Source organism: Balaenoptera ricei, chromosome 14 (assembly GCF_028023285.1).
Source record: "Balaenoptera ricei isolate mBalRic1 chromosome 14, mBalRic1.hap2, whole genome shotgun sequence".
Taxonomy (NCBI): domain Eukaryota; kingdom Metazoa; phylum Chordata; class Mammalia; order Artiodactyla; family Balaenopteridae; genus Balaenoptera; species Balaenoptera ricei.
The window spans coordinates 20,536,788-20,552,649 of NC_082652.1; the positions used below are offsets into that span (position 1 = coordinate 20,536,788).

General features: G+C 43.5%; 1 protein-coding gene across 12 annotated transcripts in view; it reads right to left on the bottom strand.

The window, feature by feature from the left end:
- SFI1 (SFI1 centrin binding protein) overlaps window positions 1–15,862 on the bottom strand; it is an 80,863-nt gene that overhangs the window by 19,280 nt on the left and 45,721 nt on the right. For all 12 annotated transcript variants that reach the window (XR_009497324.1, XM_059895040.1, XM_059895046.1 and 9 more), the window contains 6 exons: window positions 13,874–14,035; window positions 12,043–12,113; window positions 10,922–11,014; window positions 9,168–9,265; window positions 8,007–8,073; window positions 4,617–4,747 (listed from right to left, as the gene is read on the bottom strand). Coding sequence is in view for 11 of the 12 variants with exons in the window: in XM_059895040.1 (XP_059751023.1) it covers window positions 4,617–4,747; window positions 8,007–8,073; window positions 9,168–9,265; window positions 10,922–11,014; window positions 12,043–12,113; window positions 13,874–14,035 (622 nt within the window). In the remaining variant the exon portion in view is untranslated. The remainder of the gene's footprint in view (window positions 1–4,616; window positions 4,748–8,006; window positions 8,074–9,167; window positions 9,266–10,921; window positions 11,015–12,042; window positions 12,114–13,873; window positions 14,036–15,862) is intronic.

Here is a 15,862-nt window from a genome sequence, read left to right on the forward strand (position 1 = left end):
CTATACAGATTCAGTGTGATTCCAAACAAAATCCCAGGAAGAATAAGCTCATTTCAAAACCTGCTATAAAGATACAGTAATCAAGATAGTATCTTAATGGCATAAGAATAAACACATTAAACACACAGATACATGAAACAGAAAAGAAAGTCCAGAAATAGATACAAACATATACGGCCAATTGATTTTCAACAAAGGTGCCAAGGCAATTCAATGGGGGAATGCAAGTCTTCTCAAGAAATGGTGCTGGACTGCATGCCGCAACTAAGAGTCTGCAAGCCGCAACTAAGAAGTCCTCATGTCGCAACCAAGAAGTCCTCATGCCACAACTAAGAAGTCCGCATGCCACAACAAAGATCCTGTGTGCCACAACTAAGACCTGGCGCAGCATGCATGCATGAATGAATGAATAAATAAATATTAAAAAAAAAAGAAATGGTGCTGGAAAAAACCGAAGAACAGAAAAAAAAATAAAATCCTTGACTCCTACCTCATACCATATACAGAAAAAAATTCAAGATGATCACAGACCTAAATGTAAATGCTAAAACTATAAAGCTTCTGGAGAAAATGCAGGAAGATATCTTTTGAGATCTTGGAGTAGGCAAATTATTTTAGAGAGAACCCCCAAATCACTAATTATAAAAGAAAAAAACTGAGGAAATGGACTGTATCAAAAATTGTTTTAAACCACCACAATATAATTTTTCTACTTTTTATTTATTTTTATTATTATTATTTTTAATTTCTTTTTTTTGGCCGTGCTGTGCAGCATGTGGGATCTTAGTTCCCTGACCAGGGATTGAACCCAGGCCCCCTGCATTAGAAGCACAGTCTTAACCACTGGACCACCAGGAAAGTTCCCCTGGACTGTATCGAAATTAAACACTTCCACTCATCAAAAAAAAAAAAACCTATTAATTCATTTCAGTACATATATAACCACCTACTTTGCTCTCAATTAAAAAAAAATACTGTTAAAAAATGGAAAAGCAAGTCACACACTGGAAGAAAATATTTTTAATACCTAGTCCAATAAAAGAAATAATACGAACCAGAATATATTTTTAAAAAACTTCTACAAATCAATAATAATTTTAAAAAGACATATAACCTAATTTTTTAAAAAGCTAGGAAAAAGACTTGAACAGACACTTCACAAAAGATATAAAATGGTCAATAAGCACATGATAAAGGCTGAAAGAGTCAAAACCTGTCTGGTATTCAAAGAATGAAAATCAGCTCAGATTGAAAAGAAAGAACAGCTCTACCATTCATCAGTCACACAGAAAGCCAACTGCAAAGAAACACTGTTTCTCCCAACGTCATGCAGCAGTTGTAAGATGCCACAAGGACCCCCTCTTTGGATGGTTATTGCTTCCTCACCAGTGATGCCCCAGACAAGCTTTGCTATGTCCATTCATTCACTCCTGAGGATACTCATGACAGCTCTCCCTAGTGAGTCCCTCCTCAACTTGCCTCAGAAACAGCAATCAATCCAAAACAGATCCCTGTTTCTCTTAGAGTCTCCTCAGTTCCTTCAGTGGGAGCCCAAAGGTTACAAATTCCCTTTCCTCAGGTACAGCAGCATTCCAGAGTTCCTCTGGAATTCCCTCCTTCCTGGCAATCAATCTGACTTGGTCAAAATTACAGAGGCTTCCGTTCCTGGCTCATTAGGCTTTAAAGAAATGCTGGACAATCATTAGTCGTCAGGAAAATGAGACAGCACTCCACACCCACTGTAATGGCTAAGTTAAAAAGACTGTCAAAAACAAAGCTGGTGAGGATCTGGAGCAACCAGAATTCTCAGATTTGCTGGTGGGAGCATAAAATGATGCAACCACCTGTAAGATTAAGCATAAACCCACCCCTGATCCAGAAGTCTACTTCTTGGTATCTACCCAAGAGAAATGAAAACATATTCCACTAAAACAAATGTTCACGGCAGCCTTACGCATAATGGCCTCAAACTGGAAACAACTCCTCTGTTAAAATGGACCAAAATACTGTCTTCGATTCATACAATAGAATACTACTCAGCAAATAAAAAACAGCTACAGATACATGCAACAACCTGGCACAATCTCAAAAACATTACGCTGAGCTTTAAAAGACTTGCAGACACAATAGAGTACATTACTGCCTGATCCCACTGTACAAAGTTCAAAAACATGCAAAATTAACCTAGAATGCCAGAAATCAGAACAGTGGTTATTTATGCAGGATAGGAACTGGCTGGAAAAGGGCTTGAAGGAACTTTCTGGGGTGATGGAAATGTTCCGTATGTTGACTGGGGTGTTGATTATCCAGAGATGTAATTTGTAAAAACTCATCAATATGTTTACTTAACATCTGTACCTTTCACTGTATGTAAATTTTAGCTCAATTAAAAAAAAAAAAGGCAAACCAGTCTTGTCTCATTCTCAGTATAATATTTCACTGGCAGGTTAATAAACTACCATTTTTATTCATAATTCGTGAGATTCCACCATAAATTCCATCCGTATTCCTAAAATATTTTTTTAAATACCCTAAGAATTATGGAAAGATAGAACATACACATCTATTTAGAACTCTGATTTGCTAAACTCCAAACCAAACCTATGGATATTAATTTACCCTAAGAGTCACAAATCAATTCTAGGGGTCAGGGGACAGTTAATATTTTATGCTGGGCACTCTGCTTGTATTTTACATGGATTATCCCACTTAGTTTTCATGACAACCCTGTGAGATAAGGACTATTATCAAATCACCTCCATTTTAAACTTGAGGAAACAGGGGCTCAGAGAGACTGAGTGGCTTGTCCAGGGTCACAGAGCTGGCAAGCATGGAGCAAGGGTCTGAACTCGGTCAGGCCTGTCGGCTTCTAGGCCAGGTTCTCAATCACTCTGCCTTCTTGTGAACCAGGAAGGCGGGAACCTGAAAAACTAACTTTTCTAAAAAGATCTCACTAAACCCGAAAAAGATAACGCCTAGATCCTCTTCGCCATCCTTCAAGCCTCCGTGCTACTTCCTGCCTCTGATTCACCTTCCACCCTTTTGTCTCAAGTGATGGTTCTAAACTCACCCATGCCTGCCCCCCAGCAAAAGCCCTTTTAGGAGCTCCTCTTGGCTGCTTTGAAGGTACCCTCAATTTCTGGTCCCCACAACATGCCAAAATACAAAAAAGCAATAGAACCAAACATGACTCATTTGTAAAGAAAACAAAGGGGTGTGTATGTGTGTGTTTTCGTAGTGAAGCCATTTTTTGAATGAATCTTACACTAGACCTCAACACAGGAACTAAGGAAAGGTGCAGCTGCTCTCTGCAGGGGAGGGGGCAGAGGTAAATGCTAGCCCACGTCAGCCACTTCTCCTTGTGGCCACCCCCTAGAAACATCTTGAACTTCGTGTAAGGAGCCCGGGGTTCTGGCTGATCCTCTCAAACCAGCATTCAGAGTCCTCCAAAGCCAAGTTCACTGCAACTTCTCCCAATGCATGTCCCTCCCCCTTGTTTCACTGTCCTAAGTTGATGCACACTGTCCTCAGGGCAATCTCCCAAACTGTCACCGTACTAGTTCCACGCACCTGCTCAAACACCTGTCCATCATCTACCTGTAGGAGCAGGCAGCCCCTCAGTCTGGCCCTCTTCATCCCACCAGCCATCCTCACCCCCAGCTCACAGAGAGTCTCCCCAGGGCACCTCCCTCAGCACCAGGTCTGAGCTCTGGAAGAACTTGTGCTGACACCATTGAGGACACATGGGTCTATTCTCTTGGATTGTTCTTCAATTGTCCCTTGTATATCAGTCTCTCCTCCTCACCAAGATTTAAAGTTCCTACCCAGTCATCAAAAAGATATTCCTCTTGATCCAGTAGCAAGTACTTGGACTTTGGAATCAGGGAGACTGAATGTAAACCCTGGCTCTGCCACTTAATGGTTGTTACATGGGTGAGTCATTTATCACTTTGAACCTGTTCTCTCAGGACTGCTGTGAGAAGGAAATTATTAGTGAAGATGACGATATCACAGGCAAATGAGCTTCTATATTTTCCTTTTACCCATCACACCGCACCCACCACAGTGGCCAACAGTTAGTCATTAATAATCTCTTCATGACATTCCACCAACAGGTAGCACGGACCTGGCTCTGGGCAAGTTTGCTCCTGTGAGAGCTAAAAGGATGGAGCTCTGCTCCTTGCCCGTTCTAATTTTGTTGACAACGATAATTTCAAGACTTCAGAAAGCCAGGTCTAGCAGAACAGGAACCAAGCGTTTCAGGGAAATCACACTCAAGAAAGCCTGCCAAGGCGATCCGAGGTCCAACCACACTCTGATCCAGAAAGCTAATGGGCAGCTTTAATGCGGCTCACTGCGGCTTGTAACGAGGGAACGGGCATAAAACCAGGGCTGTTCTGAAAGCACTTGCTACACAGATAGACACAAGTTTTCCCAGGGGAAACAATGGCTGTCTTTTTCTGCTAGATGAGCTCAAAGAGCCCACATTATTGAAAATCAAGGAAGAACCAGGGCCTAGGGGACTGGCAGGCTAAGAAACAAAGCAAATGGCTATGTGGGTGGCAGAACTGACCTGAGACGCCTGGCCCAGGGCAGACAGGAGCCGCACGGCATACCTGTGAAAGCGTGATGCTCTGGCATAGAGGACTCTCTCCTGCTGGTGCCACTGCCAGAGCCTTCTCCATGCCTGGAAGGCCCCAGGGAGGGCTCTCCGCTGAAAGTGACTGTCTGCTCTGGCCTGCAACAGCTAAAGTAAAACAATGAAACACCTTTATTTGTACTTTACATTAAAAAGAAAAAGACCTTTCAGGGTCACACTCTCGAGGAAGGGTTGCTTCCTACACATTTTTTAAAATGAAAATCATTATTTCTAATCTTTGCCAACATGACAGGTGAAAAATGAAATATGATAGGTGAAAATGCTTCCCTTTAATTAAAAGTGAGTTAAGCATCTCTTTATACATTTGTCTATGTATGTGTGTGTATAGATATATATTTATCTAAACTTTTTTCCTGTGGTCTAAGTGTTCATCCTCATTGCCCATTTTACTGATTGTCAGCATTTTAACTCTGATATATAAGGGCTTTTTCAACCTTAAATTTATTAGTCCTTTGTCTTGTGTGTTATCAATTTTGTTCCTACCCTGTAAAATATCTTTTGATTTTGTTTATAATGTTTATTTGTGGTACAGATTCTTTAAATTTTTATGTAATTATAAATTTCACTGATACATTAGTAAGAAGACAGACAACTGACATAAGACTATATATGCCTCCATGATCCAAAATTTGGGAGGAAAAGCATATACACGTGTGGCGGCTTTTAAAACAGGACTGCAAATTCTTTCATCCTCCTTCCCTTGAATCTGGGGGGACAGTGGCTACTCTGACCAGTAGAGTATGGCGAAAGTGACACTAAGTGACTTCCTAGGCTAGGTCTTAAAGGGCCACACAGCTTTTGTCTTGTTCACTGGAACACTCACTTTTGTAGCCCTGAGCTGCAACACAGGAAGTCTGACTACCCAGGGGCCACCATGCTGTAAGGAAGCCCAAGCCTCTTGGAGAAGTCATATGCAGGCACTCTGGTTAATAGTCCCAGTGGAGCCCCATCTTCAAGTCATTCCAGCCCAGGAACCAGACTTGTAAGTGAAGAAACTTCTAGAAGACTCAAAACCCCTGCCACCAGAATCTTCCCAGTGGAGGTCCCAGTAATCACAGAGCAGAGACCAGCCATCCTTGCTATGTCCTGTCTCAATTTTTGACCCACAAAATCCTTAAGCATAATAAAATGGTGGTTGTTTTAAGCCACTGAGTTTGGGGTGAGTTTTTACAGAGCAATAGAAAACTAATCAGCACACCTATGTGTGTGTTTGTGAATACATGGGTACACACATTCCTACCCACACAGAGGAAAAAAAATACCAAGTTTACTCATCAAATGTCATCTTAAGAGGCAGGATTATGGGTGTTTTAATTTTTTCTTCTTTATGTCTTCCTATACTTCCCAAATTTTCTGTGATGTCTACATATTGCTTATGGGCATTTTCAAATGTAAACAAGAGTAGAAGCAATAGTATAATGAATCCCCTCAAACTTATTGCCCAGCTTCAACAATTAGCAAACATTCTTGCCATTCTTTATATATTACTTTTTAAATAGAAAGAAACCCACAATAAATAATATTTTTATCTTTTCCTAAAATAGAAGGAACTGATGAGCTTCTTGGATATCTAAACCAAGAGATAACATTCAGATTGTTAGCTAAAGATTTTTTAAAAAACAACAGCTGAAAAAAAACAAAACAAACAACAGCTGAGCAGGGCTCTTACTATTTTTGAGACCTTCCACTGTGCAGGCCGTGCTGGAGCCCTGTAAGAGATAAGGACTCTGACCCTCGACCTTCTACCAGTGCTGGGCCCCAGGGTCGAGGATATCCCTTTTTTCAGGGAGAAACTAAATGAGACCCTTTGCTTCTTTTCCACCTTGAATAAACATAACCTTTCAACTCTGAGGCTCATGTTCTTTTTCTAAAAGGGCTCTTTCTTCACATTCTGTTGTGCTTGCATTCAATGAGCTTAAGAGACCCAGTGGCAATGTCCTTTCCGAAACAGCCACATAATCCAAAGGGACGTCAAAGAATGTACCAATTCTAAACATTTTCTAGGTGTGGAAGGCAAAGGTGACACAAAAACAAGCCATGCCCTGGGTTAGCCCCATCCAAACACCAAGAACTGAGGTGATCCTTGGGGAAAACTCTGAAGCAATCACCGGCAGCTCATCTGTTTGTTCACTCGTGTGTTCATTCACTCATCCAAATACTAGTCAGCACGTACCCTTTGTCAACAGTTCAGGAGAAGAATGAGGCAGGACAGGCTGTACCCTCAAGGAGCCCCCAGCCTGGCAGGGAGGGAGGCCAGCCAACAACATGCTATGAGAAAGCTGCACGAGGGGTGGATCAGGGGGAAGAGGTGACACCTGAGCTGAAAGGGCAGCAGGCAGATCAGGAAGCAGGAGCTAGCAGAGACTATTCAGGGAAGGACCGGCAGCTTGACTGTGTGCAGCTGTGAAGGGGCAGAGCGGTAACAGGAATGGGGAGAGAAGTAGACAGGACCAGCTCCCAAAGGAGTCTGTATGCCTCCCAAAACTGAGGAACCAGCCAAACTCTTTAGATTCACTGTTAGACTCGAGCAGCAGATAGAGAAGGGGGTGGAGAGGACAGCACAAAAATACCCAGGAGGAGCTTCGTTCGTGTCCTCCCCGTTTCACCGCAGGGATGGCCAAACAGAGGCCTGCACAGTCCACCTCCCACTGCAAGGCCTGTGCAGACATCATCAGTTGAACACACACTCCCCTGAGCCTGAAAGTGGCCTGGAAATCCTTCTCGGTTCAGCGCTCCAGACGGCTACCTGCCATCATTAGAGCCACCCTGGGGCTAAACTGTAAGCCCCCCGAGAGCAGGAACTTTGTCTGCTTTGCATCACAGCTGTATCCTCAGTTCTTGGCCTGGCATCTAAGGCATAGCAGCCGCTCAGTAAGTCTTTCGTAAATGGAACTGAATCCGTCTTTCTCTACCTGCCTTCACTAATCCCTCAGCCTGACCCCCACCTCCTCCCACCACTGTGGGCACCTGTGTCTCACACCGTTTAGCTCTGGGATATGGCGCTCAGGCTCTGCACTTTCCCCAACATCTCCTGAAGGTCTCAGGAGGGGCTGGCTGAGTAATATAATCAACAATTTGGGTCAAGATGTGAATGGAATGGCTGATACGCTCACCACCTTCAGAGAGCAGCTGCATTTTCAAAGCAGATGAAGGGACAGGAGTTATGCAGACTTTCTGACATCCCTGGCGGGGTTTGGGGCAGATACCTTTGAGCTTTTCACAGTACCCTCTCTTCCAAATCAGAACACCAGACCTCTTGGTACAGGCCTTTTCCAAGAATCTTTCCAAAGAAATCGCATCCAAGAATGTAAGCCAGCAGAGCTCCCTGCTCTGAGGAACTCCATACCTGCTGGGATCGCCTCTTCTGAGTATACAGTAACCACAATTTGAAACACTTGCGTAGCAATGTTATTCTGAAATGAAACACACAACACCAAGGTAACTGCCCTCCCACTTTCAGGTTTCAGGTTTTCAGAATTTTGTTTTGATATTAAGGAAGGTAAATCTGGGCATAGATACATCTTGAGCGTTAAAGGCACCCCAGGGGTTTCATTCTAAGGGAAATAAGAACCTGTTTTCTGACATGAAATCTGCCAAACCCCCACCCCGATTCTGGACTGTGGCTTGCCCCCAAAATTTGACAACTTTCTTGTAAAGCTAATTAGACCACCAAGCACAGTGTCTCTGGAACTCAGGTAATATGTGTGAAATCCCCCAAATATCCTGAATTTTCTGATTTTACGGCCAAACTCTGGGGCCTGTTTAGGACCACCTGGGTCTGTGACAGGTGACACTGTGCTTTCACACAGTGATACTGAGAGTGAGAACCACATTCAGCTTTGTAAACCAGGATTTAGAATAATGATACATCCTGACAACTCCAAATTGACTCAGTCAAATATTGCAATTCTCACTGACTCATTAAAAAGTGCCCCAAAATCATACCTATAACTATGCAAAATAAGTTAATTATACTCTTGGGAGAGGGTTTATCGAACATTTCTTGCAGCAAGAAAGTGAATAGTGGTTCCCTCTGAATAGTAAGACTGAGGGGTCGAAGGAAGGGGTCCAGGCAGCCTTTATTTCTAACTTTCTACTTCTTTCCTATACATTCTGAGTTTTTCTTGTGGACATGTGGTGCTTTTATTTATTTTAACTGAATGATTAACTCTAAAAAATTGAGGACACACTCTACACCCTCCAAGACCAAGCCACAAACACCCACCTGCCTGCGCCGTCTCTGTAACACTATCAGTGCCTACATTCCAAGATGGAACGTCACTAACACCTGAAAACTGAGGCAGTGGTGGCCGCGCACCAGCACAAACATCCTCATTCTACCTCCCATCCCATCAACCAAAAGGAAAAGGCAAGCTCAGGAACACTGGTTTACAGCAGGGCCTTTCTCAATCTGCCGCAGTAACACACTGAGGGTGATGATGACTCCTGGAGACCAGCCAGTCAGTCACAACGGGCCCCTGGGGAGCCTGAAGGCCACAGTCCCTACCTGTAGTGGTCCCAGGCAGCACACAGGAAGGGGAGCTGCTCACTTTCCTCCCTCTGATCAATCTGAGACTGCCAGAGGTTCCAGAACCTGTGCAGTAGCTGCAGCAAAACAGGAAGGAAACAGAAGTTTATTAAGGCAAAAGGTAAAATGATCTCTCTTGACCCATTAGTTAGCAAATCTGTAATTCCAGAAGACTGTAAGCTCCCCCAAAGCAGTAATTACCTCAATTTGGAGCACCCAACATATAACAGATTGGCAAAATAATTTTGGCCAAGCAATATGGATCTATTCTGGGCCAACATAAAAGGCAAAAAGCTGGATCTACCAAATCTACGTAAATCAGAATGAAGAAGGTATTCCTAATCTGGGTCTCATGGAAGACAAAGCCATTTTAGAAGTTAAAACTGATCTTATCACCTACTACTGCCTATAAAGTAGTCTTGCCAAAAAGTGTTTAACTTCAATCTAATCAAGTCCTTAGATCTAACTTCTAGTTTATAAGAGCTACACAGGAAAAAGGAAAATCAAATGACGTCAGAAGGAAACAGAAAACTGGAGAATATGGAAGACTGTACAAAATAACTGGCATTCCTTTTCAAAAAGTCAATGTTATTAAGAAAGATAGTGTACATTATGCTAAGTGAAATAAGCCAATCACAAAAGGGCAAATACTGTAAATATGAGGTACCTAGAACAGTCAAATTCAAAGAGACAGAAAGGAGAATGGTGGTTGCCAGGGGCTGGGGGAGGAGAAAGAGAATGGGAGTTATTGTTTAATTCACAGAGTTTCAGTTTTGCAAGATGAAAAAGGTTCTGGACATGGATAATGGTGATGGTTGCACAATAATGTGAATGTACTACTGCCACTGAACTGTACACTTAAAAATGGTTAAGATGATAAATTCTGTGTATTTTACAATTAAAAAATAAACATGTTAAACAAAATAAGTGGGGGGACTGTTATTGATTAATAAGTCTTAAGAGACATAACCAAATGTAGAGTGAGCCATCAATCCTTAATTGAATCCTGGTTTTTAAAAAACGGCTATAAAGACATTTTGGGGGCAACTGGGGAAATTTGAATATGGGTTGGGTATTGGTTAATATTAGAGCATTACTGTTCATTTTGTTAGGGATGATAATGATACTGTGGTTATGCAGGAAAATGTTCTTATTTTTGGGCAATGCATACTGAAATGTTTAGGTGTAAAGTGTCATAATGTCTGTAATTTACTTTGAAATGATTTGGGAAAAAAAAAAGCAAATACTAACAATTGTTGAATTTAGATGGTAAAATAGAGGTTTATTACACTATTCTTTTTATTTTTCTGTATGCTTGAACATTTTCACAATTAGAATGTCCCTTTCTCCTACACCCAGAAACACAATCTACAGGTGGAGATAGAATGTTTGTTGCCCTCAGGTAAATTTAACCACTGAAGACAACAGACTCACAGTGCAAACATAACCAAAACCTCCTGGAATGCAAGACAAAGTGTATTCCCTAGGTCAAGGTTGGAATCCACAGTCCCTGACCTCTGATTCAACTATCAATTTTTTAGCAAACAGATAAAAAAATGGGATTAAACAAGAGAAGAATAAGAGTTTCTCTAGCCTCTGGCATAGATTACTAAAGAAAATGGACACTAAGGTTTTGGAGTCTAAAGGTCTGAACAAACCTCTAAGCACAAAGGTTAAAAGAAAAAGAGAATGGCCATCAGAAGAGGTGCCTTGATACAGAAGAGGACTCTCACCATGACATCATGTTGCTGGTGAGCAAGATTCCTTCTTATTCGTTGGAGATGGGCACGGGCCACATTGTCTTTTAGGGCTCTAAAGCAAAAATGCTGTGAAAAGAAGAATGGACACAAATCAGTGGCGTGTCTGTAACAATAAGAGCAATGCCCAAGAGGGTGGCAAGAAGCTCAGTAGTAGCTGTTCACAGCTGCTCCCATGTCCCAGAGAGTGTTTCTCTGTTTTGAGATTCAATTGAGAGCCTGATACAAGCCAGCCTGCACAGTAGACACTTAATAAATAGCTGTGGGACCACTCCCTGCCGTCCACAGATACTGCACAGGAACAAACACACCCGCACCTCTGACCAGGAGAGGTCCCTGTGACCCAGATGGAAACACCAGACAAAGGTCAAAACATCAACTCTGCCTCTCAGAAAAGAGACAGACTTTCAGCCTATGGTGGGGTTTTTTTTTTGTTTGTTTCTACCATGTGGGGTCAATGTGTATGCTTACACAATTATAAATGCAGTTTTGTAAGAGTAAAATAGAAGGGAGAGAAGGAATTTTGAGAGAAGGTGACTGGGAGGTGGGGGTGGGGGTGGGGTAGAGGCAGGACATGCTGGCCTGGCTCCAGCTCTGTCAAAAATGCCTCATGTATGACTAAGCAAAGCACATTCCCCCACAGCCTGGCTTCAGTTTTCTGAGACAGAAGTGAAGCAACTAGGGCTTTTCATATCATGCTCTGTGGACCCCCAGAGGCTCCTGAAAGTGTTCGGAGGCCACGTCGTGTGGTGAGGGTGGGGAAGAGCAGCCGGTAGAACAGACACTACTCCCCAGACCTAGCCTTGTCCACAGCATCTCTACTTTGATTGATTTCGAAGACTAGGTTTCCACCACTTAAAAAGGGGGTCTGCCATGTAGAACACCCCAGGACTAGATCACTTCTAAGGCTCCTTTGCAGCCCCAAAACCCTCTGACCCCACACCATCACCATCTCTGATCCAAAATGAAAATAGGGACGTGACAATGAAGGGGGCTTCATGATGGAAGCCATCCACACAACCAGATGCACTTAAGGAGCATGACGTGGGCCAGGTCCCCCAGGAGTGGCTGCCTGAGCGAGGCTGTAGCGCCCTTACCAGCAAGCCTCGCCTGTGGTGTTCTTCTGCCACCTGCCGCCGCACAGCTGCCTCTGCACACAGCAGCAGGTCTACCAGAGTTAAGGCTTCTTGTCTCAACAAGGTCCCACCCCAGCCCAGAGGGATCCTAATGACCCATCTGAAGGGTCCCGGCTGCAGGAGATGATGGGCATGCCAGGTGGGCTGGTGTCCGCCTCTGTCTCCCCCTGACAACCCAGGGAAGAAAGGACTAAGGGGAACCATGTGACTTACTTACCTGCCTTTCTCCCCTCTCATGCCCATTTCATGAGAGGCAAAAATAGTTGAGATAAACTGCCACCAGTTTGAGTAAACATTTCAAAATCTAAGCAGAACCTGCTCCGAGTTCTCCTGCATTCTGTTTTGGCATCACAATCCAGTCAGAAGTTTGTGCTAAAAACCTTGGAGTTATTTTCAAACCTTTTCTCCTCCCACCCCCTCCATCTTCTCGGCTGCCAAGTCCATCTGCTGCCCCCCTAGGTCTCCCCGGTTCTGTCCCCACCCCCAGCACAGTGCAGTACACTTGACTTGGTCCCCCTGTGCCAGCTTCGCTGCTACCATCGAGCTTTAGCCTTTTTAAAGTACAGATCTGCTGCATCACTTCTCTTCTCAAAAACCTGCAGAGGATCCCCAGCGCCACTGGGATTAAGCCCAAATTCCTGACCACTGCACACAAGCGCCCTACAAGCCGGTCCCCAGCCTGCATCTACCTGCCCTCCATACCCCACAACTCACTGCAGACCCCGGCCATCACCCCTGGCTGCTCTTCCTCACCTACACCTGCGTAAGTGCCACTCCTTACACCTGAACCGCCCTTCCCGACCTCCCTGTTGGGAGAACGTGTCATCCCCCAAGGCTTAAATTCAGCTCAAACATCACCTCCTCGGCTAGATCTCCACAGTAGCCCTAGCAGGACTTGATACAAACTTTTATGATAGCACTTATCACACCACATTACAAAGACTGGTTTTCATGTCTACTTTCCCCACTAGACAATGAGCTACTGTTAGTCTCTAAGTTTCCCTGTATTCCAGAATTTAGGCAGGAGTTTAAAACAAAGCAAGAGTTCAGTGAACAAATAAAAGTGTGGGTGAACACCCAAGGCGGTCCAAATCCCACACCTGGGCACAATTTGCAGCAGGGGCAGTGATTAAGAAGGTGCACTGGAGTCAAAAGCCTGGCTCTGCCAATGAGTTTGAAAATCACTTAGCAACCCCCAACCTGTTTCCTCATCTGTAAAATGGAGACGGTGAGACCTACTCCACAGGGTTGCTATGAGGATTAACGAGATAATGCAAAATGTCTGCACACAGTAAACAGCTCAATGAATGGAAACTAGGATCATAATGACAGGGCCACCAAGGTCAGATGGCTTTCTGAAAAAGCAATGAAACGAAACAAATCTGAAACAGAAATGAAATGAAGCAGAAATGGCTGTGGCTATTTCTACCATCTAATGGGTAGAAAAAAGCAATGAAATGATAACAAAATCAGGGCAGCGGCAATGCCTCTGAGGGGGAGGAAAGGGAATGTAGTCAGGGAGGAGCAGACTGGTGTGTGAGCAATGTTCTATTTTTTTGAGTTGTGTCATTTTACCATTATTCTTTAGACTATAAATGTTTGTTATATGCACTCTTTTGTATGAATATTCCCAAAATGAAACAAAAAATTTTAAAAAGAAGTCAACAGAGATCAGAACTGTCTTAAACTGCTGGGTAACTACTTCCCATGTATCTCCTGACTCCTGTCTTACAGGCTGGTGAGCTCTTGCTGTTCTTGCTGTACAGACAGGGCTGGGTGGTGCAAAGGATACAGTGTTTCCAGTGAATAAAGGCCCTCCGCAGCACCATCCTCCTGGCCAGCCCCTCTACCCGCTCGTGGTGGACGTACAAGCTCTCCCTCCGCTTCCAGGCCCACCGCCAATCACAGAAGTGTGTCTGGAGCACAATGATGCAGTGGAATCCCTCAGCCATCTCTGCAACAGAGAAAATAGCTTAAGTGCTGCCCCCTCAAGGTTGGGCGATGAGCTGGAAGCACCTTTAAGACAGGATGAAACCCACTACTGGCAGGCAGCAGGGCTTCAAGGCTGCTCCCACAAAGAACGTTAGAATAAAAGGTGTTTTTTTTTTTTTTTTTTGGCCATGCCATGCAGCATGTGGGATCTTAGTTCCCCCACCAGGGATCAAACCCATGCCCCCTGCACTGGAAGCGCGAGTCTTAACCACTGGACTGCCAGGGAAGTCCCAGAAGAAAAGGTTTTTAAACACAGGAGGAATTCCTTAGCTATCAGTATATCTCTTCTCTCCCAGGAAAGAGAAAAGGGTTCTACCAAAGGGCTGAGACTCCTAGTTAGTTACTGAGGAGCAGTAATGGCTACTGCTGCTTTCAAAGAAGACTGCATTTCACTTTTGCCTCTTTATCAATGTTTCCCGGATGGGATTTCAGGGTCTGAGTCAATGACACACAACTTGGTCAACATGCTGTCAAAGGCTTTTGTGAGCTTTCAGCCAGGCTGCTACAGGCTGCCAGCTCCATCTCCTTTTAAGACTAATTAGCTAATGTAATGGCCTGATGAGCATAAGTCCAGCAAGTGGAAGGGTACTGGTCCTGGAATGAGAATGCCATAACTGGAGGCATGTTAGTCGGCAGCTCATCATTAAATAGCTTCATGCCTTCAACTTCCAGGCTTGGGCAACCAGACAGGTGGTCCCCCATCACTATTTTCACACAGACACATTCCCTCTCCCAAGAGACAGTGTAGGCAGCCTAGGAGATCCCACAGGGAGGCCTAGGGTAAGCAGGAGAGCCTAACCCTGCGGCCAGCACAGTGTTCAACTCACTTCTGTGTGGGCTCAAGAAACTGAAGTACAAAAAGTACTTACGATCATGACCTATTTATCATTACTTCTGACCTCTCTCGGGGAAACAAAACCATGAGAATAGTGTTCAAAAACTCAACATCATAAATCACATGCATCTGCATAACGGAGGACAAACAACCCAAGTATCTATTAATACAAGAATGGCTAGGGACTTCCCTGGCGATCCAGTGGTTAGGACTCTGCGCTTCCACTGCAGGGGGCATGGGTTCGATCCCTGGTCGGGGAACTAAGATCCTGCAAGATGCACAGCAAGGCAAAAAAAAAAGAAGAATTGCTAAGTAGATTAAGGTAAGCCCCTCTCCTGTAAAATACAATCATTTAAAAAATAACATTTATTGGAACATATGTATATGTATAACTGATTCACTTTGTTCTAAAGCAGAAACTAACACACCATTGTAAAGGAATTATACTTCAATAAAGATGTTAAAAAAAATAAATAAATAAAAAATAACATTTATTAACAACACTTAAAGACACAGGAAAGTATTGATTAGTTGTGTGAAAAAAAAAAAAAGCAAGATACAGCCTAGATGGGAGAGGAGTCTGGGGGAGAATGGATACATGTATATGTATGGCTGAGTCTCTCTGCTGTGCACCTGAAACTATCACAACATTATTAATCGGATATACTCCAATATAAAACTAAAAGTGAAAAAAAGATACAAAATTGTATCATAATAATCACAGTATTTATAGCATAATTAAAATCCTATTGAATTAAATATTGATTAAAAAAACAGAAGGAAATATCTTAACTGTGAATTGAGGATGATTTATCTTCCTCCTCAATCTCCTTTTTGAAAATCTGTGGTGTAACACGGTTATATCTCCCCTTAATAAGTTACCACCCTATTGGCAGTTAACAGGCAACAGGAGAGTGAGCACTGTGACCAACCCTCTGTCCCTGGAGCGCAGGA